Raw genomic sequence first — 27306 nt, 5'->3', positions numbered from 1 at the left:
ATGCAAGAGACCTGCCAGATAGAACAGACAGAATTCTCTTTTGCTCGTGCTTGTTAGCTTGTTTGCCCCAGTGAAAACCTGGCTTAAAATATGCAAACATGTTTCGAATAACTTCATATTGACAGTTCAGTTCTTGCACATGTAATTCTGATAAAAGTGGCTAGCAGAGAAAATAAAATCCAAGCAGTGTTTTATGTCACAGACGACTTCCATCAATGTGGACTTGTAATTTGTTGAAATGAAATGAGTCTTGCAATACTTCATTTTATAACAATTCCTGTAGGCCATTCCATATAATAATGTTTGAATGTTGTACATTTGACTATCAGTGAAACAGTTCTTTGTTTATTCCCTGTATAATCACAGAAATATGAAGTGTCAATTGAATGCCAAAAACAAACATTTTTCTTGCATCAGGCACATCAGAAAAAGGAAAAATTGACTCAGTTGGGCACTTCGCAGGAACCACTAGTTTTATTTAGACAGAACTGGGATGGAATCAGAAATAGTTCCAGCTGTTGCTCAGCATATTGCGGTGCAACCAGGCATACTTGATCAAATTCATAACCATAGTGAAGAAAACTGGTAATGCACAAATGACTGGAGCTTAAGAATACTGTTCCGCTGATAAACCTGAAATGAAAGAGAGGTATTGGAAATTATGTTGTCTGATAATTCCCTGAAAAATGCTTTCCACTGTTGCTTTGAGAAGATGAATCACACTAGTAGTTCCAGGCGGAATCCACGTTACATATACAGATTTTTCGTCGTTCCCCACAGAAACAGAGGCATCATAATGTCCACAGCATGAATCGAACAAAAACAATGAATTAGTTTCTGCACCTGGTAGGAATATGTTTCAAACAAAATGTTGAAAATTATTCTTTCCCATTTTTCCAGATTTTGATACATCGATTACAAGATTTTTGCGACTAAACAGTCCATTTTTTCCTAACTTGCCTTGCAGTTCTTGAAGACAGCTACACAGCTGCAGAAACAGTAAACCACTCATACTTACAACTGGCATTATCGTATACGAATGTATCATTGGATTCATTGATTGGGCAACCAACTCTGTCTTTTTTTCACCCCAAAATGATACAGTGCAGTGTGCATGCAGTTCTTTCATGAAACCTGACTGATCAGCATTATAAACAGCACTTGCAGGAATAACAGCAAGTTTCATCTTTTTCAGCTATGAATTTCTCTATAGCAGGTCTTTCCAACCTTTTCAGTTGGCAGACCCCTTCTTCAGTCGAAAATCCATGGTGGACCCCTCGTCAGTCAAGAGCACAGTAACTTTAAATTTCAGAGCGAAACCCATGGGAACTGAAAGCTTCTTAATGCATGTGCCATGTTCCCAATTCGTCTAGCATGCAAGAAACAATATCATTAACACATGGCTTTATGAGGTTTTCTGCAATGGTATGAGCTTTGCCTGTTTTTGCCACTCGATAACTAAACAAGAAAGAAGCTTTTAATGAATTTTTATTCATTGTTTCTGCACGAGTTTTCATGCAACGCTGAGAAGCAGCTAGTTCAGCACTCTTCCTTTTGAAAAAATCGATGTCTTTAGCTTGGAAATCCGGGTGAGTACCTTCAAAATGACGGTGCAATTTAACTGGAACCATTGAACTGTTCGGAAGGACTCACGCACAAATTACACACTGAGCTTTACCCTTCTTTGTCTCCATAAAGCCCACTGCTAAATAGCCTTTGTTGTATGTGCACTTCATGGTTATTCCACTTCCTCAGGGTATTGCAACTAATGGAGTACTTGCAGCGTTTTCACATAATAAATCCAACTGTGGGGCTTCTCTGACAAAGCTCGCTCTGCACATGCGTAAAAGGTTTTAGCGCATCTAGCGCTGTGAGCCAGCACACAAACGACCCCCATATTGTTGCGAAACAGTCGATCAGAGAAGCCGCATTCTCCGGCACTAAACTGTGTATTCATTCTCACTTAGGAACCGCAAAGGCTGCTTAGGAATATGACCTGAAGTAAAGGTACACATGTTTTTCACACGAGAAAAAGGATGAATTTCATTTTCACATTTTTATTCAATAATTTTACTCATTATTTTACACGACTTAGTGAAATGTGGCCGCGGACCCCTAGAAAGAGTCGGTGGACCCCTAAGGGGTCCGCAGACCACACATTGAGAAGCCCTGCTCTATAACATTGTCTATCACTGGTAGCTGCTTTACACATTTCCATGACATAAACTTGGTAATTTTGTGACTTCCAATTTTGTATGATTTCTTGAACCTGCAAAGCCAGGTCGACAAACCTGGAAATTAGCAATGTTTATCTCAGATGCAATTCGGAGGACCCAATCTCATAGATCTCCATCGGTAATGGTGCATAGCCTCTCACAAGCAGTTCTAAAGCTTTCGAACAATTTTTCATTCAGATGGTTTCAGGTTTCCATTTGACACATATTTCCTACTTAATGTAGTTCATTCTTCCATTTGTACAGTTCACACTCTGGTTTTATGAAACAAAAATGCCTTTGCACAGTGCATAACTACAAGCATTTTTTCCTTCCTTAGTTTAACAAATATTTCACTGCCTTTTCTTTGCTGCTGAAAGCTATTGCAGTATGTGTTTTTCTTTTTCTTACATTCCTCATATTTCATCATTGCTAAATTGAGAAAGTTAACTGTATTCCACATTACTGTGAAACTGGAAGAAAAAAAAGGTACTATTAGCAGACACACCTTATAAAAGCACAGTAAATGTTAATTCAGCTTTAGCTGTATTGTCAGTACTTACAATACTGCTAAAAGCAATTGATTATTTGTAACAGATGTTACTTGAGTGGCTAATTCGAGAGAATGGTAAGTGTGTATTGTAGTGTCAGAGACACTGCCAACGAACGGTAACCTGAAACATTCTTTACAAATTACGATCGGGTTGTGTCGTGTTTCCTGTTTACAAATGTACCGACTATGAGAGGATATTGGGTGCAGTTTTTACGTATGTGCTAGAGTCTATATCAATTATATCCCTCCCAATATGAGGATGTACTGTCTGCCTTACTCACTCAGCTCCCCCCCATCTTTCCTAGCCTTACCAACTTCAGTGCCGATAACCATTTGTGAGGTGGAACAATGACCACTGGCCATGGTAAAGACATTGAAACTTCACTGGCACAACCTGATCTTTGCCTCTTCAATTCTGGTGCCTCCACAACATCACTGTGGCACCCGGGACTTACTTGGCCATTGATCTCTCCTTTTGCAGTCCTGGTCTTCTACAATTGGAGGGCTCACAATGACCTGTGTGGTAGTGACCACTTCCCTTACGCAGCATTGCTTCCTTGGACACCCACCTATTTGGGTTCTCCTTAATGCTGACTGGGGTGGGTTCACCTCTGCTGTCATCCTTAGCTCGCCATAGAAAGGCAATATCGATGCATCTGTTCAGCACACAACAGCAGCCATTCTTTTGGCAGCCAACCAAGCGATCCCTTCTTCTTTAGCATCCCCCCCCCCCCCCCCATCAGAAGACAGTATGCCAGTGGACCCCAGATATGGCTGTGCCCATTAGAGATCATAGTCGGGCTCTCCAGTGCCATAAGTGACACCCTTCACTGGAGCACCTCATTGCCTTTAAACAGCTCTGTGACCATATTCACTACCTCATAAAATGATGAATGCAAGAACCTTGGGAATGGTACGTTTCCACCATTGGATCATGTACCTCTTCATCACAGGTATGGGCAAAGATCAGATGACTCTACAGCCCACAGTCCCCTGCATGTGTACCAAGTATTTCCTTAGATGGTGCGATTTAACTGATACAGATGCTGTTTCTGAGGACTTGACTGAGCATTATGCTCATGCATCTGCGTCTGAGAACTACCATCCCGCCTTTCAGCCCACAAAATGAGGAGGAGCAAATGCGCTTATCGTTTACTACCCACCACCTGGAGCCATGTAATGCTCCATTCAGTGAATTGGAACTCTCCAGTGTCCTATCCCAGTGCCCTGATACAGTCCCAGGGTCAGATGTCATTCACAACCAAGTGCTGAAACATCTCTCAGTGGATTGTCAACGTCACATACTTGCCCTCTTTAATTGAATCTGCAATGAGGGTGAGTTCCCATATCAGTGGCAAGAAAGAACAATAGTTTTTGTATTGAAACTGGGTAAGAATCCCCTCAAGATGGACTGTTATTGCCCAATCAGTCTTACTAACACTCTCTGAAGTTGCTCGAACACATGGTGGGCAAGGGACTGTATTGGCTGCTTGAGTCTCAGGGCCTTTTGACTGCATCTTAGGGTGGTTTTTGCAAAGGCTGCTACACTGCTGATAATTTGGTTCACCTTGAGTTCACCATCTTCCTTACTTACAAGTGGAGCCTCTGCAGTCCACCCCAATTTGTGTTAAGAACTTCCTGACGCACCATATTTTCCAGGTTCAAGTGGGAGTTTCACTCAGAACCCCCCATATCCAAGAGAACATGGTCCCACAAGGCTCTGTACTGAGCTTCTCCCTCTTTCTGGCGGCTGTCAATGGTCTAGTAGTGGCTGTTGGATCTTCAGTATCACCTTCCTTATATGCTGACAATTTTTGCTTTTATTATTGCTCCTCTTCTTGGTTGTTGCTGAGCTTCGCCTACAGGGTGTCATACAAAAGGTGGAGTCATGCGAACTCACCCATGGCTTTCGGTTTTCAGCCACCAAGACTTGTGTCATACACTTCTATCGCCGTAGTACTGCCCACCCACACCCAGTTAGTCACTGTAGTTGAGATGTATCATTTTTTGGCACTGAACTTCAATTCCAACCTGATGTGGCTTCCCAACCTTTGCCAGCTTAAGCAAAAATGCTGGCAACACCTAAATACACTTTGTTGCTTCAGTAACACTAGCTGGGTGCAGATCTCTCTGCCCGTTGCAGGATTGGGATTTAGAATAGGCCTGAGGTGTTGCTCTCTACTTTTCAACCTTCAGTATTATGGTCTCCTTTAGGGTTTGACCTCCACACTTTAAAAATTTTTCAGAAGTATAGGCCATTTGGGGAAGGATGCCTTATGTGGTGCATCATACATCCATCATGCACTGAGCCCTTCTGCGCTTTTTACTGTCATGGCTCAGCAACTCCACCCGTAATCCAGCCATTTGGGTGAGAACACCTTACAAGGTGCATAATTTACATCTATTGTCCCTTGTCTTCTTTCACCCCCATGATAATACTGGATTTCTTCATCCCCAATATCCAGCATGGTAGCCAGTCCGTTGTGGAGGGGCCATCATATATCCACTTGATTGTAGCCCCCTGACAACACAGGAATCGCACTGCTGAGGCCTGAGCTGCAAACTCCACATGTATGCCACGGAGTAGATTCCCATCTACGTGGGGCATCAGGACTCCTGGCAATGACCATCCTGCCAGGTGCCCTTTGCTGAAACTGGCAGTTTCCTGTGGGGAGAGCCCCTGGTCAGAGTGGGTGGCATGAGGGTGGATGACTCGCAATGAAGCAGTCCAAGTCATCTTTTAGTGACCAAATGGCCCCAGCAGTCTTTAAGAAAGGAAAGGTAGACTGAGAACTATGACCACAAATTGTTCTCCTCCCTAGCTACACCATGGGAGGAACATAGGGCTATAGAAAAAAAGAGAGCCATATTCGTCTTGATACTTAGTATGCAGCAGAACTGATGGGTTCTCCTTTCTGGCTACAAAGCCTTTTTCTTGAAACCTTGAGGATAAGTGTGGGGAAATGGCGACGCTGTCCAAAATGCGAAATGCCTGCGAAAGCCCTGATCCAGTCCTATCTTGGCTGTGGGAGTCTTCATATGGTTCAGCGTCTCCCTAAGTATTGCTGATATTGGACCCATTCATCATTGTGAGGTCCAATTTGTGACAGCAGCCTTCTGAACTAGCCGCTCTGAACAGCCTACTAGTCGAGGCTGGAGTTCCTTCATTACCTATCAGGTGCCAACAACAGCTGCTGAATTATGCTGTATGCATTCGTAGCTTCATTGACCTTTCCAGCTACCATGTCCTTTTCCCTGGAAGGGAGCTTCACCTCCCAAGCAGTGACCCAGAAATGGGTTTACAATTGCTACACGCATCCAGTCATGCTCTTCAGAATAGCAGCTTCCTCCACTGTTGCCTCTGGTCAAGGAGACATCACATCTTCTCCCATAGCTTGTGCCTTGACCTCAGATTTGCCTCAAAGTCTCCTTTGGTCCAAAAGATTCCGCTGACTCCATGATTTTTCACTGCCTGTTCTTGGCTGTTCTTGAGAAGTATCTGGTTTTGGAAGCGTTATTCACTGATGGCTCAACAGTCAGTTGCGTACACATATGCACAGTGTAGTGTACTCCACTCTCTGCCAGAGGGCAGCAGTGTCTTCACTGCTGAATTGATGATCATTAAATTAGCCCTTAGCCATGTCCATTATTGCATTGGCAAGAGTATCCTAATCTGTAGTGATTCCTTTAGCAGCCTTCATGCTATAGACCAGTGCTACTCCCCTTAGCTACTGGTTACAGCTACTGAGAATCTTGTCTCTGACCTCCATCAGTCGTTTTGATTTTGGGAAATGAACAAGCTGACTGGTTGGCCAAGCTGGCCACCAAGATGCCAATTCTCAAAATGGGACTCCCAGAACTGGACATATGGTCGTTTATACGCAACTCAGAATGGTCTGCGCTGACCTCCCAAACAGACTGAGGACAATTAAGGAGACCATGGCCATGTGGCAGTCTTTGCTGCATGCTTCTCGCAGAGAATCTACCATCCTCTGTAGCCTCTGCATTGGCTACATTTCGCTAACCCATAGCCACATTCTCAGATGTGAGGATCCCTCTCACTGACAGTGTGGAGCCTGACTGACAGTGGCCGCCTTACACATAGACTGCCCTGATTTGGCTGCTTTGAGGTGGCATCTTTATCTTCCTGATCCGATGCCTCTGGTGCTAGCAGGCGACACCAACTCGACTGATCTGATATTATGTTTTGCCCATGGAGGCTGTTTTCATTCATCCTGATGATCTTGCAGTTTAATCCCTTTCACACCAAACCAACCAATCAGACATGAAGGACTAAGAGAAGATAGATGCAATTTATGGATAAATTAGAAAAACCTTTGGAGAAAAAAGAAGCTATTGTATGAATATCAAGAGCACAGATGCCAAGCCAGTACTAAGCAAAGAAGGGACAATTGAAAGATGAATACCATATTTGCTGGTTACCATACGGTACTTACTGATAATTCATTAGAAAAACTTGAGGTGTCAGTTAAGATCTTTAAGGATACTGTTAACTAGTTTAACATAAATAGTCTTTCTGTAAATTGTACTGAAATAAACTTTATTCACTTTCACACAACCTCTGAGGCTGAAGACACAGGAGAAAACTGGAGGACCAGCAGATAACTGGGGAGGATACTTATAATACTTGGGTTTATGTACTGATAGTAAACTAAAATGGTCAAACCACACCCTGGATCTGTGCAAATGACTGTATTTTACAGCTTTAGCTTTACATTTTGTCTGTCATTATAGAAGTGTGGAAATTATAAAAATCAGCTTATGACAGTTATTTTCATGCCATTACAGCATATCGAATGATATTGAGGAGAAATCACCACTGGCTAGGAAAGTACTATATGTGTAGAAACAGGTCATAATAAACAATAGTGGAGTCCACTCTAGAAATTTTTTTAATGAGCTTGACATCCTGACATATTGCACAATATATTCTCTACTGGGTGCATGTAAGAAGGAAAAAAAGACACATTTTTAAGCCCAATAGGATGTATCACGATAGAAGGAATTAAGATATCCACTATAAGCATATGAACCTGAGTGTGGTATGGAGAGGAATCCATTTCAGTGGCTGTAAGATTTGAATGCCCTCCCTTCACAAATTGTCTTGTGGGTGGTGAACTTTTGCTTAAGAAACACTTAAGACAGTTCCTATTACAAGAACCATTCTACACTTATAGAATACTTCCTGAACCATAATGTATAGTATCCACATAGCTGTAACACTCAGATACATTCCCAGATCCTTATTTGTGTGCATATTTTCAATTATTATAAGCATATTTAAATACTTTATTTTTTTAAATAGAATCTTAGTTCTCGGTACCTTAATATGAAGTTGGTTAATACTGTTCTAATCCAGGAGCAGTGTAATTTATTGCTCAGATAGTACACACACATGAAAGCCAACATACAATGCAATTAGCTATATACAAGTGGCTGGTGGAGAATTGTGCTCCGGCCTTTACAGTCAAGAGCTTCAACAGGGGCACAGCCTGCAGCTGTTGTATTAACAGGGCGGGTGGCCACTAATGGGCCAAATCAAACACAAACTTCATGCATAACTGTGACGTGGCAAACACACTAAGTTTGTAGTTACAGCACTTCTCATCCTTTGTGAAGAAGTGAGCACTGTGCTTATGTCCATTTCTTCTGTGATCAATGTGGGTTTTCTAATCACATGACACACTGTCACTGGTGCATAGGGTTGGAAATAGCAAGAGCACGGACAAGTAAAGCGGCTGCCCCTGTGAGAGGCCTTATGGTAGAACAGGCTATGCTGGCACAGCTTCCATTCCCACGTCTGAGATCACCCCTAGGGAAGGAAGTTGCAGTGAAGGTGGCGGAACAGGTGGTGCTAACTGTAATGGAGGTGAAAACTGCAGAGGCTTCGGCTGTGACAGTATCGGAGCCAGGCTTCCACTGTGGCCTTCGACAGCTGAAGGTGACACCTGCAACAGAAGAGACAGTTGCAAAACTGTTGGCATTGGCCGTGGAGAAGGTGGGGCACGTGCCGTGATGTAGAGACAGTTGGGCAGATGGAGGATGCACATACCCGGTGCGCAGCTACCACGTGAGGTCATAGATGGTTTATGTGTCTCGACACCTTCCCTACACCCATGTGGTTGATGAAGAGGCTTTGGTCATGAGTACTCTCAATTACTGCAAGCACCCATTTTGGCTGGTGGCCAAATCCATGAGCCCAAACAGCTGCGCCAGGACAGAAGCATTGCGACACTGGTGCTGGTGGATGGCCTGACATTGGTCGAAGCAGATATAGCAGAATCTGGGGCTTAAGACCATGCAACAACTCTACCAGACTCCTATGGCCAACAGGGGTGGAGGAACTGGTCAAGAGCTGCTTTCGGTGACACATTCGAAATGTGTCTTTTCATCTGAGGCTTAAGTGTTCATACTAGTCATCCTGTTTCCCCATTTGATTGGTGGTGGAAGACAGGAGCATGTAACTTGGTGAACACTAGTGTTTCCTTTTTTTTTTTTTTTTTTTACAAAAATCTTTAAATTCCTGAGATATGAACTGGGGGCTGTTGTCTGTAGCTAACATATATCGAAGACCTTCCATTGGCAAAATTTTTGACAAAGCTGAAATTTTTGCTGGAGAAGTAGACAGACAATGCACCACATACAGAAACTTGGGATAAGCATCAGTTACAAAAAGCCAGTAAAAATTCAAAAAGGGTCCTGCAAAATCTACATGAATTTATTCTCAAGGCTGCTGTGGATACAGTCACAGTGGCAATGAAGCATGAGGAGCCGCCTGATAAGTGACACACCGTGGGCAGGCTGCAAAGTTCACACCATTTCCTCATCAATACCTGGCCAAGCTAATGCTTTTGTAATGATACATCCTAGAGGTCCACATGTAATAAATGCATAACCTCACGCCGAAGGACAGACGAGACTGCAGCCTATGGAACGGTGTCCTTTGTAGCTAACAGCAACACTCCGTCTCAGACAAGCAGATGATTTTGTAATGCAAAATAATTTCTCAAAGGATCAGAAGCACTGCTCGGAGGTTTGCCTGGCCAGCTAATTTGTCAACAGTAAAACTCCACATGAACAGCAATAACATGTTTATAGTTATAAATAGAAAGTAATTCACACATCTGACTGAAAGGAAGACTTAAAGGTTTTTGTAAGGGGGCGAGCTGATACAACACTCAATACATGCAAGGTAAAATCCATGATAAAGAAAAGAGCATTACACAAGTTTACATTTGTGATCCCAAATGCCTGGAAATGTTGCCGCAAGTGCTTTTTGTAAGCATCCCAGTCTTCTGCTGCATGATCATGTGCAGGGAATGGTGGCAGGTATGTTGTTGCTGGAACTGCAAGTTGTCCCAATGTAGTCGTTAAACTGTAAACTGTCAGTGCCTGCACTACCTCCATGGAAATTAAACTCAAAGGACCAGTGATTAGAGTGAAACTCATGGAGTTGAGTACTGAACCCATTGCCAAAAAGTGTTATAACCCAAGAACATTGTAATTTATTACCTGAAAAGTAAACACTTGAGGAAGGCAAGGTCCAATACAATTAGCAATACACAAGTGGCCGGCGGAACCTTGCACTCTGGCCTATAGATTTACTAGTTCGAACAGTGGGCACAGCCTGCAGACCTCTAATGGCCAAGTCAAGCACAAACTTCACATTCAAACCATGAAGTGGTACACACATTGAATTGGCACTTACAGCAAGTGGCATTTAATAATGCCATAGAACATAGCTTGTGAAACTAACTCGCTCTTTATCCTGTGATATATTCACAATAGGATCACTGGAACACAAAATAAATAAATAATTAATCTGCACAAAAGAATTTTCATTTACCTTACCGAAGGCTTTCAGATAAGAATGTATACAGTACAATCCTAAACTACTAATGCCTTGATGGAAAATCTTGTACAAAAGACACAAAATAACCGTGGGAGGTAACTCGCCATACAGGATGAGGCACTGAGCTGTTCAGTAGGCACATAAAATTGGAAATGTACTTACTCATCTGTCAGAGTTGTTTGTTATGACAACATGTCTGTTGAAACTTCCTGGCAGATTAAAACTGTGTGCCCGACCGAGACTCGAACTTGGGAGTTCGAGTCTCAGTTGGGCACACAGTTGTAATGTGCCAGGAAGTTTCAGATCAGCGCACACTCCACTGCCGAGTGACGCACTCCACTGCAGAGTGAAAATCTCATTCTGGAAACATGTCTGTTGCTCAACAGCTCAACAGTATCATGAATTGTAATCTTCCCTTAAAGCATTTTCTTTCTTTGTTTCAGTAAATTTATTCAGTTGACTGTATAACTGCGTGGTGCGAAGAAAAAGATCACCACATACAAATATGCTTTGAATTGAACTTTCACTGATGTCACTAACACGTATGTACATGTGCTTTTTAGGAGCAAAACAAAATGATGCTTTCAATCCTGCTATATGCGAGCTGTTTGGCCATCTCAGTGTTAAAAGTAAGTATCTTGAACTTTTCCCAATTCACTTAAACTGAAGTATGAAACTGTGAAACTTCAGGTATATTAGACAAATAGAGGAAATACTCTCTTACAAAATGAAATGTAAATATACTTTACATGTCACAAAATGTTGCATTTGAAACAAGCATCCTTATGGAAAGCTATATTGAATAATACATATTTATCAAATTTTGTCTCTTATTTCATACACTCCTGGAAATTGAAATAAGAACACCGTGAATTCATTGTCCCAGGAAGGGGAAGGGAGGCGGGCTGCACGATGTTGGGGCGTGAGCGGAAGATCGCCTAACGGTGTGCGGGACCGTAGCCCAGCTCCATGAAGATGGTTGCGAATGGTCCTCGCCGATACCCCAGGAGCAACAGTGTCCCTAATTTGCTGGGAAGTGGCGGTGCGGTCCCCTACGGCACTGCGTAGGATCCTACGGTCTTGGCGTGCATTCGTGCGTTGCTGCAGTCCGGTCCCAGGTCGACGGGCACGTGCACCTTCCGCCAACCACTGGCGACAACATCGATGTACTGTGGAGACCTCACGCCCCACGTGTTGAGCAATTCGGCGGTACGTCCACCCGGCCTGCTGCATGCCCACTATACGCCCTCGCTCAAAGTCCGTCAACTGCACATACGGTTCACGTCCACGCTGTCGCGGCATGCTACCAGTGTTAAAGACTGCGATGGAGCTCCGTATGCCACGGCAAACTGGCTGACACTAACGGCGGCGGTGCACAAATGCTGCGCAGCTAGCGCCATTCGACGGCCAACACCGCGGTTCCTGGTGTGTCCGCTGTGCCGTGCGTGTGATCATTGCTTGTACAGCCCTCTCGCAGTGTCCGGAGCAAGTATGGTGGGTCTGACGCACCGGTGTCAATGTGTTCTTTTTTCCATTTCCAGGAGTGTATTAAATAGTCAAGGTTATTGAAGACTATAAAAATAATGTGAATGTCAGACTTTTTCCGAGGGCATGCGGCTCTACTGATTGTTAAATGATGATAGCTTCCTCTTGGATAAAATTCTGGAGGTAAAATAGTCCCCCATTTGGATCTCCAGGCAGGGACTACTCAGGAGGATGTTGTCATCAGGAGAAACAAAACTGGCATCATAAGGATCGGAGTATGGAATGTTGGTTCCCTTAATCAGGCAGGCAGGTTAGAAAATTTAAAAAGGGAAAGTTATAGGTTGAAGTTAGATATAGTGGAAAGTGGTGAAGTTTGGTGGCAGGAAGAACAGGACTTCATGTCAGGTGAATACAGGGTTACACAAACAAAATGAAATAGGGGTAATGCAGGAGTGGGTTTAATAATGAATAAGAAGAAAGGAATGCGAGTAAGCTACTATGAACAGCGTAGTGAACGCATTATTGTAGATAAAATAGACACAAAGCCCATGCCTACCACCGTACTACAAATTTATATGTCAGCTAGCTCCACTGATATTGAAGAGATTGAAGAAATGTATGATGAGATAAAAGAAATTATTCATATAGTTAAAGGAGATGAAAATTTAATTGTAATGGGGAAATGGAATTCAATAGTAGAAAATGGGAGAGAAGGAAAAATTGTATGTGAATATGGACTTGGTGGGGTGGGAATGAAAGAGGAAGCTGTGTGGTCAAATTTTACACAAAACATTATTTAATCGTTGCTACACTTGGTTTAAGAATCAGATAAGAAGGTTGTAAATGTGGAAGAGACCTGGAGACACCAGAAGGTTTCAGATTGATTATGTAATGATAAGACAAAGATTTAGGAACTAGATTTTAAACTGCTAAACATTTTCTGGGGCAGTTGTGGACTCTGACCACAATTTATTGATTATGAATTGTAGATTAAAACATTGGAAAAAGGTAGGAAATTAAGGAGATGGGATGTGGATAAACTGAGAGAACAAGAGGTTTCTGAGGGTTTCAGAGGATGCATTAGGGAACGATTGACAGGAACAGGGTAAAGGAATACGGTAGATGACAAATTGGTAGCTTTTAGAGACAAAATAGAGAAGGCAGCCGAAAGATGTGGCATAGTACAAATATTTGAGTAACACAAGAGATACTGAATGTAATTGATGAAAAGAGAAAGTATAAAAATGCAGTAAATGAAGCAGCAAAGATGAATACAAGCGTCTAAAAAATGAGATAACAGGAAGTGCAAAATGACTAGACAGGAATGGCTAGGGAATAAATGTAAGGATTTAGAAGCACATCTCACTAGGGGAAAGATAGATACCGTGTACAGGAAAATTAAAGAGGCCCTTGGAGAAAAGAGAAGCAGCTGTATGGATATCAAGATCTCAAATGGGAAACTGGTCCTAAGCAAAGAAGGGAAAGCTGAAAGGTGGAAGGAGTGTATACAGGGTCTGTACAAGGGAGATGTACTTGAGACAATATTATAGAAATGAAAGAGGATGTAAATGAAGATGAGATGGGAGCTATGATACCATGAGAAGAATTTGACAGAGTGTTGGAAAACTTAAGTCAAAACAAGGCCCCCGGAGTAGACAACATTCTGTTAGAACTACTGATAGCCTTGGGAGAGTCAGCCATGACAAAACTCTTCCATATAGTCTCCAAGATGTGAGTAGACTTCAAGAAGACTTTAATAATTTCAATTCCAAAGACAACAGGTGTTGACAGGTGTGAATAGTATCGAACTATCAGTTTAATAAGTCATGGCTGCAAAATACTAACCCGAATTCTTTACGGAAGAATGGAAAAACTGACAGAAGCTGACCTTGGGGATTACGGAGAAATCTAGGAACATGTGATGCAATATAACTTCTCAAAGAAAATAGCTTAAGGAAAGACAAACCAACATTTACACGGCGTTACAAAAAGGTACGGCCAAACTTTCAGGAAACATTCCTCACACACAAATAAAGAAAAGATGTTATGTGGACATGTGTCCGGAAACGCTTAATTTCCATGTCAGAGCTCATTTTACTTCCGTCAGTGTGTACTGTACTTCCTCGCTTCACCGCCAGTTGGGCAAATTGAAGGAAAGTAATGTTGACTTCGGTGCTTGACATGCGACTCATTGCTCTACAGTACTAGCATCAAGCACATCAGTACGTAGCGTCAACAGGTTGGTGTTCATCACGAGCGTGGTTCTGCAGTCAGTGGAATGTTTACAAATGCGGAGTTGGCAGATGCCCATTTGATGTATGGATTAGCACGGGGCAATAGCCGTGGCGCGGTACGTTTGTATCGAGACAGATTTGCAGAACGAAGGTGTCCCGACAGGAAGACGTTCGAAGCAATTGATCGGCGTCTTAGGGAGCACGGAACATTCCAGCCTATGACTCGCGACTGGGGAAGACCTAGAATGACGAGGACACCTGCAATGGACGAGGCAATTCTTCGTGCAGTTGACGATAACCCTAATGTCAGCATCAGAGAAGTTGCTGCTGTACAAGGTAACGTTGACCACGTCACTGTATGGAGAGTGCTACGGGAGAACCAGTTGTTTCCGTACCGTGTACAGCGTGTGCAGGCACTATCAGCAGCTGATTGGCCTCCACGGGTACACTTCTGCGAATGGTTCATCCAACGATGTGTCAATCCTCATTTCAGTGCAATTGTTCTCTTTACGGATAAGGCTTCATTCCAACGTGATCAAATTGTAAATTTTCACAATCAACATGTGTGGGCTGACCAGAATCCGCACGCAATTGGGCAGGCATTGTTGGTGATGTCTTGATTGGGCCCCATGTTCTTCCACCTACGCTCAATGGAGCACGTTATCATGATTTCATACGGGATACTCAACCTGTGCTGCTAGAACATGTGCCTTTACAAGTACGACACAACATGTGGTTCATGCACGATGGAGCTCCTGCACATTTCAGTCGAAGTGTTCGTACGCTTCTCAACAACAGATTCGGTGACCGATGGATTGGTAGAGGCGGTCCAATTCCCTGGCCTCCACGCTCTCCTGACATCAACCCTCTTGACTTTCATTTATGGAGGCATTTGAAAGCTCTTGTCTACGCAACCCCGGTACCAAATGTAGAGACTCTTCGTGCTCGTATTGTGGACGGCTGTGATACAATACGCCATTCTCCAGGGCTGCATCAGCGTATCAGGGATTCCATGCGATGGAGGGTGGATGCATGTATCCTTGCTAATGGAGGACATTTGGAACATTTCCTGTAACAAAGTGTTTGAAGTCACGCTGGCACATTCTGTTGCTGTGTGTTTCCGTTCCATGATTAATGTGATTTGAAGAGAAGTAATAAAATGAGCTCTAACATGGAAAGTAAGCATTTCCGGACACATGTCCACATAACATTTTTTTTTCTTTGTGTGTGAGGAATGTTTCCTGAAAGTTTGGCCGTACCTTTTTGTAACACTCTGTGTACAAGGTGTACAACTTTTCTTCCGCCATTTTTCCCAACATTTGAGGCTTTAATGAAACAAATTGGTTACCCATGTATCATTCAGTGTACTTTCCATCACTGGGACTACTTTCTCCCATCTTTCGGGCAGTGTATGAATCCCGCAGTGAAAAAATTGTTCACCATGTGAAGCGATCCGTGAATCGATCCAAATTGTGACTTCTTCATGAGATCGGAAGTGCTGGTCATGCGCCATTGATCTAAACAGGTGATAGTGAGAGGGAGCAATGTCTGCAGAATGCAGCGGATGGGGTAGGACTTCCCATTTTAGCATTTCCAAGCACGTTTCAACCTCTTTTGCAATGTGAGATCGAGCGTTGTTGTGCTGCAAAATCACTTTATGGTGCCTCTCGTTGTATTGTGGCCATTTGTCTTTTAATGCTCTGCTCAAACACATTAATTGCATTTGATAACAAGCACCTGTGATTGTTTCTCTTGGTTTTAACACCTCATAGTACATGACGCCGAGTTGGTCCCACCAAATGCAGAGCATGATCTTGGAGCCGTGAATATTCAGTTTGGCCGTCGACATGGAAACTGGGATATCCTCATGATTTTTTGCTTTTAGGGTTATATTAGTGAACCTATTTTTCATTCCTGGTCAGAATGCGATGCAGAAATCCCTTCTGTTTTTGCCTCTGAAGCAACTGTTCACAAACACACAAACGCCATTCAACACCTCTTGGTTTCAGCTCACATGGGACCAACGTTCTTTCTTTTTGAATCATACCCATAGCCTTGAGACATTTTGAAATGGCTTACTGTGACACTCCCACTAATCATGCCATTCTTCTTGAGTTCAATGGAAGTCTTCATTCAGCAATGTCTCTGCATCTTCGAAAACATTCTCTCTTCCACCACTCTGCCGGTCTACAACATTAAAATCACCGTTCTTGAAGTGCTGAAACCACTCATGACACTTTCTTTCACTAATAGCATCCTTACCCTACGTACTTAGAGCATTCAATGAGACTCACCTGCTGTTTTCTTCATATTGAAACAAAACAGTAAGACCTCCCACAAATGATGAGAATTAGGCTCGTAAACTGACATTTTCAATCAAGAACAACTTTATAATGCAGACACAAATCAACTAATGTTTGAATGAGGTTATGTTGAACGCAGTCCAAGCTAACTGCCTGACATCTGTGATCTGTTTCTTTTGACCGCTACTTATCGTTGTATCAGCAAACGGCGGAAGCAAAGTTGTACACGTTGTACCATTTGTAGACTTAGAAAAGTTCCCCCTGCGGGTTCGGGGGTTAGAATAGGCCCGCGGTATTCCTGCCTGTTGTAAGAGGCGACTAAAAGGAGTCTCAAACGTTTCGGCCTTCTGTGATGGTCCCCTCTCGGGTTTGACCTCCATCTATCTAAATTATTCCGAAGAGCGAGCCAATTGGGGAAGGGCACCTTACATGGTGCACTGTATCCTTCGTGCAATTAGACCTATAGCCGTCTTTCTCGTCGTTGCAATGGTGTCCCGCTCGTTTTCGATCTCTTGGGTGATTACCACGCTGCACTCTGCAGTGTTTCTTTTAACTGTGACGACGACCTTGGCCATTTTTGCACCTAAGATCCAGCACGGTAGCCAGTCCGTTGTGGTGGGGTCGCCATGTACCCTCTTGGTTGTAGCCCCCTGACAACACAGGGATCGCTCTACTGATGCCTGCGCCGTTCACTCCCCACGTATGCCAAGGAGTAGATGCCCATCTCCCTGGGGCATCAGGACTCCCGGCAATGGCCATCCTGCCAGGTGGCCTTTGCTGTGGCTGGGTGGCGCCCGTGGGGAGGGCCCTTGGTCGGAGTAGGTGGCATCAGGGCGGATGACCCGCAATGAAGCGTGGTACATCATCTATCGCTGGTGGGCCTCCACCAGCAGTCTCTAAGCGATCGAGGTCTAACCTCAACGTGAAGAAATTGGATCAGAGATCGTTTCCCTCCCTAGCTACTCCATGGGAGGAACGACTTGCTAAAGAAGGCAGTGGAGAATATTCACCCCGGTACCTCGTGTGTACGCGGGTTGATGGAGAATCTTTCATGTCGACCAAGCCCCAGTTTTTTGTGGAGCATTTAGAGGACAAGTTCGGGGAGGTGGAGGGCCTGTCCAAGATGCGCTCTGGTTCTGTGCTCATCAAAACGGCATCCTCTGCCCAGTCACGGAGGTTGCTCAATTGTGACAAGTTGGGGGATGTTTCCGTTAGCATCACGCCACATAAGAGTCTCAACATGGTCCAGGGTATTATATTCCACAGGGATCTTCTTCTGCAGTCCGACGATGAATTACGCGCCAACCTCGAACGACGAGGTGTTCACTTCGTCCGGCGCGTCCATCGGGGTCCGAGGGATAATCAGGTAGCCACCGGTGCCTTCATCTTGGCCTTTGAGGGTGATGTCTTACCCGAAAAGGTTAAGGTGATGGTTTACCGTTGTGATGTGAAACCATATATCCCTCCTCCGATGCGGTGTTTTAAATGCTGGAAGTTCGGGCACATGTCATCTCGCTGTACTTCCAGCATCACGTGTCGGGATTGCGGACGTCCTTCGCATCCTGATACTCCATGTGCTCCGCCTCCCATTTGTGTTAACTGTGGAGAACACCATTCCCCCTGCTCACCGGACTGTCGGATCTTCCAGAAGGAAAGGAAGATAATGGAATATAAGACCCTGGACCGCCTGACCTACACCGAGGCAAGGCGGAAATATGAGCGGCTCCATCCCGTGCGCATGACATCCACCTATGCCGCTGCTGCACAAGCAGTCCGATCCTCTCCCGTGTCGTCACGTACTGCTACCTCTCAGCTATGTCTCAATGCACCGGCCCCCTTGGTTGTTGGGGGCACTTCGCCCACTGTTGCTCCATCTACTCCAGGAGCAACACCACCCCAACCATCGGGGACATTCGTCCCCCCTTCCCAGCCGGAGAAGCGTAGGGCTCCTTCGGCCACTCCAGCCAGGAAGGGGTCCCTTGGGGCCCTCCCTTCCCAGGCTTTGCCCAGTGTCAAAGCGGACCCACGAAAAGTTTTGAAACAACAACCGGTCGCTGGTCATAGGGCTTCACGGTCGTCGTCCGTCCCTGAGACTGACCCAGTGGGGCCCTCCCAGCCAGACCCTCCCAAGGCACAGCGTGCGAAGCCGTTGAAGAAAAAGGCTCCCAAGCAACCTGACATTGCGGTGGCACCTGTCCCACCGCCACCCTCAAACTCTGCGTCTGAGGACGAGGTGGAGATCCTGGCGTCCGCTGAGGACCTCGATCTCGCCAGTCCCTCCGGCGCCATGGAAAGCACTGGCGCAGGTGCACACTTGGAGGCAGCAGGTGACCCAGCGGCGTAATCTGCCTTCCCAGTCCCGTCACGCCTTTCCCAGCCATGGACAACACCATCCTCCAGTGGAACTGCAGCGGTTTCTTCCACCATCTAGCTGAGCTCCGCCAACTTATCAGCCTTCACCCTTTCTTCTGCATTGCTCTCCAGGAAACTTGGTTTCCGGCAATGCGAACCCCCGCCCTCCGTGGCTATCGGGGTTATTATAAGAACCGAACAGCTTATGAAAGGGTGTCTGGTGGCGTCTGCATATATGTTCTTCACACTCTGCACAGCGAGTCTGTCCCTCTCCAGACGCCTTTAGAGGCTGTCGCTGTACGCGTATGGACGCCACAGGCTGTTACCGTCTGCAGTCTTTACATTCCACCGGATGGTGATGTCTCACAGCATGTCCTGGCTGCACTGGTCGCCCAATTGCCGCCACCTTTCTTGCTATTGGGCGACTTCAACGCCCATAACCCTCTGTGGGGTGGGTCAGTGGCAACAGGTCGAGGCGCCATCGTTGAGCATTTATTGTCGCAGCTTGATCTCTCGCTGTTAAATGATGGTGCCTTCACTCACTTCAGTGTGGCGCATGGCACCTACTCCGCCATTGACCTTTCAATTTGTAGCCATAGCCTCTTACCGTCTGTCCATTGGAGTGTGCATGACGACCTGTGTGGTAGTGACCATTTTCCGATCATTTTGTCACTACCACAGCGCCACTCTTCTGGGCGCCCTAGCAGATGGGCTATGAATAAGGCTGACTGGGACTTGTTCTCCTCCACTGCCACTTTTGAGCATCTCGCTACCGATGACATTGATGCGGTGGTTCAATCGGTCACCACCGGCATCGTTACTGCCGCCGAGTCTGCCATTCCCCATTCCTGTGGGTCCCCTCGGCGGAAGGCTGTGCCTTGGTGGTCGCCTGAGATCGCTGAAGCGATTAAAGATCGCCGGCGGGCGCTCCAGCGTCACAAGCGACATCCCTCCCTCGACCACCTTATCGCCTTCAAACGGCTGCGTGCGCGGGCCCGCCTCCTTATCCGCCAAGGCAAGAAGGAGTGCTGGGAGCGGTATGTGTCCACCATTGGCCTCCATGTCACTCCCTCACAGGTCTGGGCCAAGATTCGACGCGTCTACGGCTATCGGACCCCTGCCAGCGTCCCTGCGCTCTCACTGAATGGAGCCGTTTGTACCGACTCCGACGTCATTGCCAATCGCTTAGCAGAGCATTTTGCTATGAGTTCCGCTTCTGCGAATTACCCCCAGGCCTTCCGCTCCATTAAAGAGCGGCTGGAACGTCGGAGCCTTTCGTTTCGCACCAACCACCAGGAATCTTACAATGCTCCATTCAGTGAGTGGGAATTTCGCAGTGCCCTAGCTGCTTGCCCTGATACCGCTCCTGGGCCAGATGGCATCCACTGTCAGATGCTGAAACACCTTTCAGTGGACTGCCAGCGGCGCCTTCTCGATCTTTACAACCGTCTTTGGGTCGAGGGGGAGTTTCCGTCGCAATGGCGGGAAGGCATTGTCATCCCCGTTTTGAAGCCTGGAAAGAACCCTCTGGAGGTGGACAGCTACCGTCCCATTAGCCTCACCAACGTTCTTTGCAAGTTGCTTGAACGGATGGTGAGCCGGCGCTTGAATTGGGTACTGGAGTCTCGGGGCCTTCTGGCTCCATCTCAGGGTGGGTTCCGTAAAGGCCGCTCCGCCGCCGACAATCTGGTGAGCCTGGAGTCGGCCATCCGTACTGCCTTTGCCCGCCGTCAGCACCTGGTCGCTGTCTTTTTCGACATGCGGAAGGCGTACGATACGACGTGGCGTCATCACATTCTTTCTACGCTTCATGGATGGGGTCTTCGGGGTCCTCTGCCGATTTTTATCCGCAATTTTCTGTCGTGTCGTACCTTCCGCGTGCAAGTCGCGGCCTCGTATAGTTCCTCCCACGTCCAGGAGAACGGTGTGCCACAGGGCTCTGTTTTAAGTGTCTGTCTGTTTTTAATAGCCATTAACGGGCTAGCTGCGGCCGTGGGTAATTCTGTGTCTGCTTCCCTGTATGCTGACGACTTCTGCCTTTATTACAGCTCTACTGGCATTGCAGCTGTTGAACGTCAGCTACAGGGCGCTATCCGTAAGGCGCAGTCTTGGGCTGTAGCGCATGGGTTTCAGTTTTCGGCAGCCAAGACCTGCGTTATGCATTTCTGCCGGTGCCGAACAGTCCATCCTGAGCCGCGGCTTTATCTTGCCGACGAACTCCTTGCTGTGGTGGAGACCCACAGGTTTTTGGGGGTGGTTTTCGATGCCCGGTTGACTTGGCTGCCTCATCTCCGGCAGCTGAAACAGACGTGTTGGCGGCATCTAAATGCTCTGAGATGCTTGAGCAACACCCGCTGGGGCGCCGACCGCTCTACACTGTTGCGGCTCTACCAGGCGTTAATCCAGTCCCGTCTGGATTATGGGAGCCTGGCTTATGGCTCAGCATCCCCATCTGCGTTACAGGTGCTGGACCCAATTCTCCACAGCGGGATACGCCTTGCCACTGGTGCTTTCCGCACCAGCCCCGTGGACAGCGTACTAGTGGAGGCAGGTGTACCTCCCCTGCGGTTCCGACGCCAACGTTTGCTGGCCGCTTATGCTGCCCATGTTCTAAGCTCGCCCGGGCATCCAAATTATCGTCTCCTGTTCCCGCGATCGGTCGTCCATCTGCCAGATCGTCGGCCCCGGTCTGGTTGTACAATAGCGGTCCGCGTCAAAGAGCTTCTCTCTGGGCTTCAGGTTTTCACTGTTCCACCTACTTTCCGGGCTACTTTGCATACACCCCCATGGTGTGTTCGTCCCCCTTGCCTTCGGCTGGACCTGGCACAGGGCCCGAAGGACTCAGTCCCTCCAGAGGCCTTCCGCCGCCGCTTTTGTTCTCTCCTGGCCACGTATCAGGGCTCTGGTATTGTCTACACTGACGGTTCGATGGTTGCTGGTCGTGTCGGGTATGCGCTCACTCTAGGGGACCGTTCCGAACAACGTTCCTTGCAGGATGGCTGCAGCGTTTACACTGCTGAATTGGTCGCCATCCTTCGTGCCCTAGAGTATATCCGCTCCTGCTCAGGTGAGTCCTTCGTTATCTGTAGCGATTCCCTGAGCGGTTTACGAGCTCTCGACCAGTGTTTCCCTCGTTCTCGTCTGGTGATGGCTATCCACGAGTCTCTGCATACTCTTGCCTGTTGCGGCCGCTCTGTGGTCTTTGTGTGGACCCCCGGTCATGTCGGTATCCCGGGTAACGAACATGTTGACCGCCTGGCGAAAGGGGCCACCAGCAAGCCATCTCTGGACCTTGGCCTCCCTGAGACTGATTTGCGGGCAGTCTTCCGCCGCAAAATCTTGGCGCTATGGGACGATGAATGGCGCGAACTGACAATGTCCAATAAACTCCGTGCTGTCAAGGAGACGACGGCTGTGTGGCGGTCATCCCTGCGAGCCACTCGCAGGGACTCGGTAGTTCTTTGCCGGCTCCGCATTGGCCACTCCCGGCTGACACACAGTTATTTACTGCGCCGGGAGGACCCTCCTGTATGTCGCTGCGGGGCGGCTTTGACAGTGGCCCACATTCTGTTGGCCTGCCCGCTTTTAGCTGTGGTCAGGCAGACATTTGCGCTGCCTGATACGCTCCCTGTCCTTTTAACAGACGACTCCGCTATGGCTGACTTAGTTTTACGTTTTATTCGGGCAGGGGGATTTTATCATTTAATCTGAGTGTTTCTGTTTTATTTTATTGTTTTGTGTTGATTCTGGCCTTTGGCCTATGATTTTACACTGATTTTTTAATGTGTTTCTAAGTGGTTGGCTTTTCCTTTTTTATTTCTATGGTCGGCCAACCACCGTCAATTTCTATGTGGTTTTCGTTCGTTTTGTCTTGTCTTTGTCTCAGTCTCTCCTGTTCTGTATCGTCTGTGATCTCTTCTGTTCCTCGTTTTTATTCTCTGTGGGTGTTCTTTGTCTTTGGAACAAGGGACCGATGACCATAGTAGTCTTGTCCCTTTAATCCCCCAACCAACCAACCAACCAACTTAGAAAAGTTTTTGGCATTATTGACTGGCGTACTCTCTTTGAAAATCTGAGGATGGTTGTTGTTGTTGTTGTTGTGGTGGTCTTCAGTCCTCCAGACTGGTTTGATGCAGCTCTCCATGCTACCGTACCCTGTGCCAGCTTCTTCATCTCTCAGTACTTACTGCAACCTACATCCTTCTGAATCTGCGTAGTGTATTCGTCTCTTGGTCTCCCTCTACAATTTTTACCCACCACGCTGCCCTCCAATGCTAAATTTGTGATCCCTTGATGCCTCAGAACATGTCCTACTAACCGGTCCCTTCTTCTTGTCAAGTTGTGCCATAAACTCCTCTTCTCCCCAATTCTGTTCAATAGCTCCTCATTAGTTATGTGGTCTACCCATCTAATCTTCAGCATTCTTCTGTAGGCCTACATTTCGAAAGCTTCTATTCTCTTCTTGTCCAAACTATTCATCGTCCATGTTTCACTTCCATACATAGCTACACTCCATACAAGTACTTTCAGAAACGACTTCCTGACACTTAAATTTGTACTCGATGTTAACAAATTTCTCTTCTTAAGAAACGCTTTTCTTGCCATTGCCAGTCTACATTTTATATCCTCTCTACTTTGACCATCATCAGTAATTTTGCTCCCAAAAAAGCAAAACTCCTTTATTACTTTAAGTGTCTCATTTCCTAATCTAATTCCCTCAGCATCATTCGACTACATTCCATTAACCTCGTTTTGCTTTTGTTGATGTTCATCTTATATCCTCCTTTCAAGACACTGTCCATTCCATTCAGCTGCTCTTCCAAGTCCTTTGCTGTCTCTGACAGAATTACAATGTCACGGAATATTTTACTCAAGAGGGTGCCATCATCATTTAACCATACAGTAAAGCTGCATGCCCTCGGGAAAAATTACGGCTGTAGTTTCCCCTTGCTTTCAGCTGTTTGCAATACCAGCATGGCAAGGCCGTTTTGGTTAGTGTTACAAGGCCAAATCAGTCAATCATCCAGGCAGTTGCCCCTGCAACTACTGAAAAGGCTGCTGCCTCTCTTCAGGAACCACACGTTTGTCTGGCCTCTCAACAGATACCCCTCCGTTGTGGTTGCACCTACGGTACAGCCATCTGTATCGCTGAGGCGCGCAAGCCTCCCCACCAACGGCAAGGTCCATGCATTGCTTAAGGGAGTAAGATAGGGTTGTAGCCTATCCCAGATATTATTCAATCTGTATATTGAGCAATCACTAAAGGAAACAAAAGAAAAATTTGGAGTAGGAATAAAAATCCATTGAGAAGAAATAAAAACTTTTCAGATGTGCAGATGACATTGTAAGTTTGTCAAACAGCAAAGGACTTGGAAGAGCAGTTGAACAGAGTGAACAGTATCTTGAAAGGAGGATATAAGATGAACATCAACAAAAGCAAAACAAGAGTAATGGAATATAGCAGAATTAAATCAGGTGATGCTGAGGGAATGAGATTAGGAAACAAGACGCTAAAAGTAGTAGATGTGTTTTACTGTTTGGGCAGCAAAATAACTGATGATGACTGAAGTAGAGAGGATATAATATAGTGCCCTGGCAATGGCAAGAAGTGTTTCTGAAGAATAGAAATTTGTTAACACTGAATGTAGATTTAAGTGTTGGGAAGTCTTTTTTGAAAGTATTTGTATTGATGTAATGGAATATGGATGATAAACAGTTTAGGCAAGAAGAGACTAGAAGCTTTTGGAATGTACGCTTATATAAGACTGCTGAAGATTAGCCGGGTGTATCATGTAACTAACGAGGAGGTAATACAATTGGGAGCAAAGAAATTTGTGGTAAAACCTGACTAGAAGAAGGGATCAGTTAGAATGACACATTCTGAGACCTCAAGGGATCATCAGTTTAGTATTGGAGGGAAGTGCAGGGAGTAAAAATCATAGACAGAGACCAAGAGACGAATACAGTAAACAGATTCAGAAGGATGTGGTTTGCAGTAGTTACTCGGAGATGAAGAGGCTTGCACAGCACAGAGTATCACGGAGAGCTGCATCAAATCTTTCTTTAGGCTGCAGAGCACAACAAAAAGTAATATTTAGCTTATCCATTGTTTAATATTTAACTTTGTGTTATCGGAATCAGATTGTCTGCCTCTGAGAAGTACGTAGAAGTTGGAGAAAATAAGAGAATGTAACAAATTACATTGTCTGCATTTTAAGAAGTAGAATTTCCAAGAAACACAACTCGTTGTACAATAGAAGCATAGAGTGGATCAGGAACAATAATTTTGGCATACTTTAGATTTTGGATGAATGTGAGGGCTATTTAGGAAGTAATCTCACAGATTTATTAAAAAAAGTATTTACACCCTTATATTACTTTTCAATGTAATGACATTCAGATTTTAGCACTTCCCATAATTGTAACTAATTAAAAAATACTTCGGTATAAAATTCAGCTCCTGATATTGCAATTCACCAGTGACAGGCTCTTGTAGTTCTCTAATGTAGTTAATCTGTCAGGGCAAAACCACTTTTTCACATACACCACATAATGGAAATCAGACAGATAAGGCTCAGGCTGTAAGGTAGACGTTCAAAAATGTTTCGTTGAAGTCGCACACTGAATCTCATGTCCTGGGCAGTGTCTGACTGATCCTTGTAAGCAAAAACGCCACATTAATTAGTAGTCAAGAGATTGCTCTTCTTCTTCTCTTAACTGATTTGTCTCTCTTCATCCACTTGAAGATATGTATAAATTTTTTTTGGTGCCCAGACATCATCAAAAAACTTGAGATTTTGAAGATAATTACCATCTTCTTTGTCAGGAAATGACTGTCTGTGTGTAGCAAAGTCTGCCTACTTTACGGTAGTGGTCAAGCTTATCACTGATCGGGTGACATTGCTTTCATTGGGGGAGTGATGTCACCTGGAGGGTGTGATCACAGGCACAAATTCAGCAGAATCTCCTTAGGAATTACATTTTTTGCATTTATTTCCTTGAAGACGTTCTGTCTCCAGGCACCACCGAGACGATAACCTCAATCTGTGTAGGTGTGCATGCAAACTTTTACTGCTTGTTTTATTACAGAGTACCTATAAGTTGATGCGTAGTATGGGAGAGGATCTTCATATTCTCAAAGTTGAACTTACGTGCATCTGTGATGCTATCACTGATTTTTCAAAATTTCTGTAGTTGGTGTGCCATCCATGTTTAGTGCAGCACTCTGCTACAGTTTTTTGCCACGTTCACGTGGCACAGTGGAGACACCAGGCAGTCTCAGATACAGGATGTCATTCACTGGAAGCACTAAGCCCTCCATTTTCCATAGAGTTTGAAATACTGGTCTAACGTCATATGTATCTAATATGCTCCAAGTCTTGCTAGAGGTCACTGTACAGAATTGGAGTGCTTGGGTCACGAAGAAGTAGCTTGTTGTAGCACGCTTGATCCCAACACAGAATTTTAAGATGTTGTCAAGGAATAACTGTGGTCTTGAGGGGGCAGTTGTTATGCATAGTGAATTTGAAAAATGGGTAAGTGATTTTATAAATGCTTAAATTTGAGTGGTGTGTAGAAAAATAATACATTGTTGTGTATTTAAAATTCTTTAAAGCATTTTTCCTCAGGTATTGAAAGACTTTATTTGTAGCCTACTGAATGCTGTTTTCCTGATAGTACTTAAACTTTATTTGTGCAAGCTTTGTGCCAGTTAACATATCCTTTAACTTTTTATACAGCAGAAGCAGCATATTGGTCTCTGACAGAAGAGCAGGTGGTTGAAATGCTAAGTGATGTTTGTGAAGGTCCTTTTGGACAGGTTACAGATTCTGTGAAGGAATTGTTTGAAGACTAAGACAGTGCTCATCATGTTTAGGTAAACAAACGCTTTTAAATGGAAGAAGAATATCAGAAAATTACAGTACAGTCATTTTTTATGTATCTTTCATTTTCATATTACAGATGATGTGGCATCCAGTGATCAATTTAACTACAAAATGTTAAATGGTACAGAATAAATAAATCAAATATTGTACAACTACTTAACATTCACTGTGGTATGAATTTTTTTATTTATTAATAATGAAGACATTTTCAGTAAGGAAGAAACACACTGTGTGTTTCTTACAGTAACTGCAAACACACTACATACACTGTTTTACTGCAGTACAAGATCAACATGCTGCATAGTGATGAATGTGATTTACTTCAGTTTCTATGGTTTGGTCCAAGTTACATATACAGTTCAGTATTAAATTTAAAAATAAATATTGATAGTACTTTCAACAAAGAA

At 45.0% G+C, this 27306-nt stretch overlaps 1 protein-coding gene across 3 annotated transcripts in view; it reads left to right on the top strand.

The window, feature by feature from the left end:
- The window catches only part of LOC126419230 (GDP-D-glucose phosphorylase 1), a 98968-nt gene extending 71914 nt beyond the window's left edge, over positions 1-27054 (top strand). For 2 of the 3 annotated variants that reach the window (XM_050086369.1, XM_050086366.1), the window contains exons 6-8: positions 11203-11268; positions 26753-26889; positions 26976-27054. In XM_050086369.1, coding sequence (XP_049942326.1) covers positions 11203-11268; positions 26753-26868 — 182 coding nt within the window. In that variant the 3' untranslated portion in view covers positions 26869-26889; positions 26976-27054. The remainder of the gene's footprint in view (positions 1-11202; positions 11269-26752; positions 26890-26975) is intronic. The other variant, XM_050086367.1, reaches the window with a different exon arrangement.
- The last annotated feature ends 252 nt before the right edge of the window (positions 27055-27306 follow it).

Source organism: Schistocerca serialis, chromosome 9, assembly GCF_023864345.2.
Source record: "Schistocerca serialis cubense isolate TAMUIC-IGC-003099 chromosome 9, iqSchSeri2.2, whole genome shotgun sequence".
NCBI classification, from domain to species: domain Eukaryota; kingdom Metazoa; phylum Arthropoda; class Insecta; order Orthoptera; family Acrididae; genus Schistocerca; species Schistocerca serialis.
Note: the sequence above shows the minus strand (reverse complement) of the source record. Positions and strands in the feature narration are given on the sequence as shown.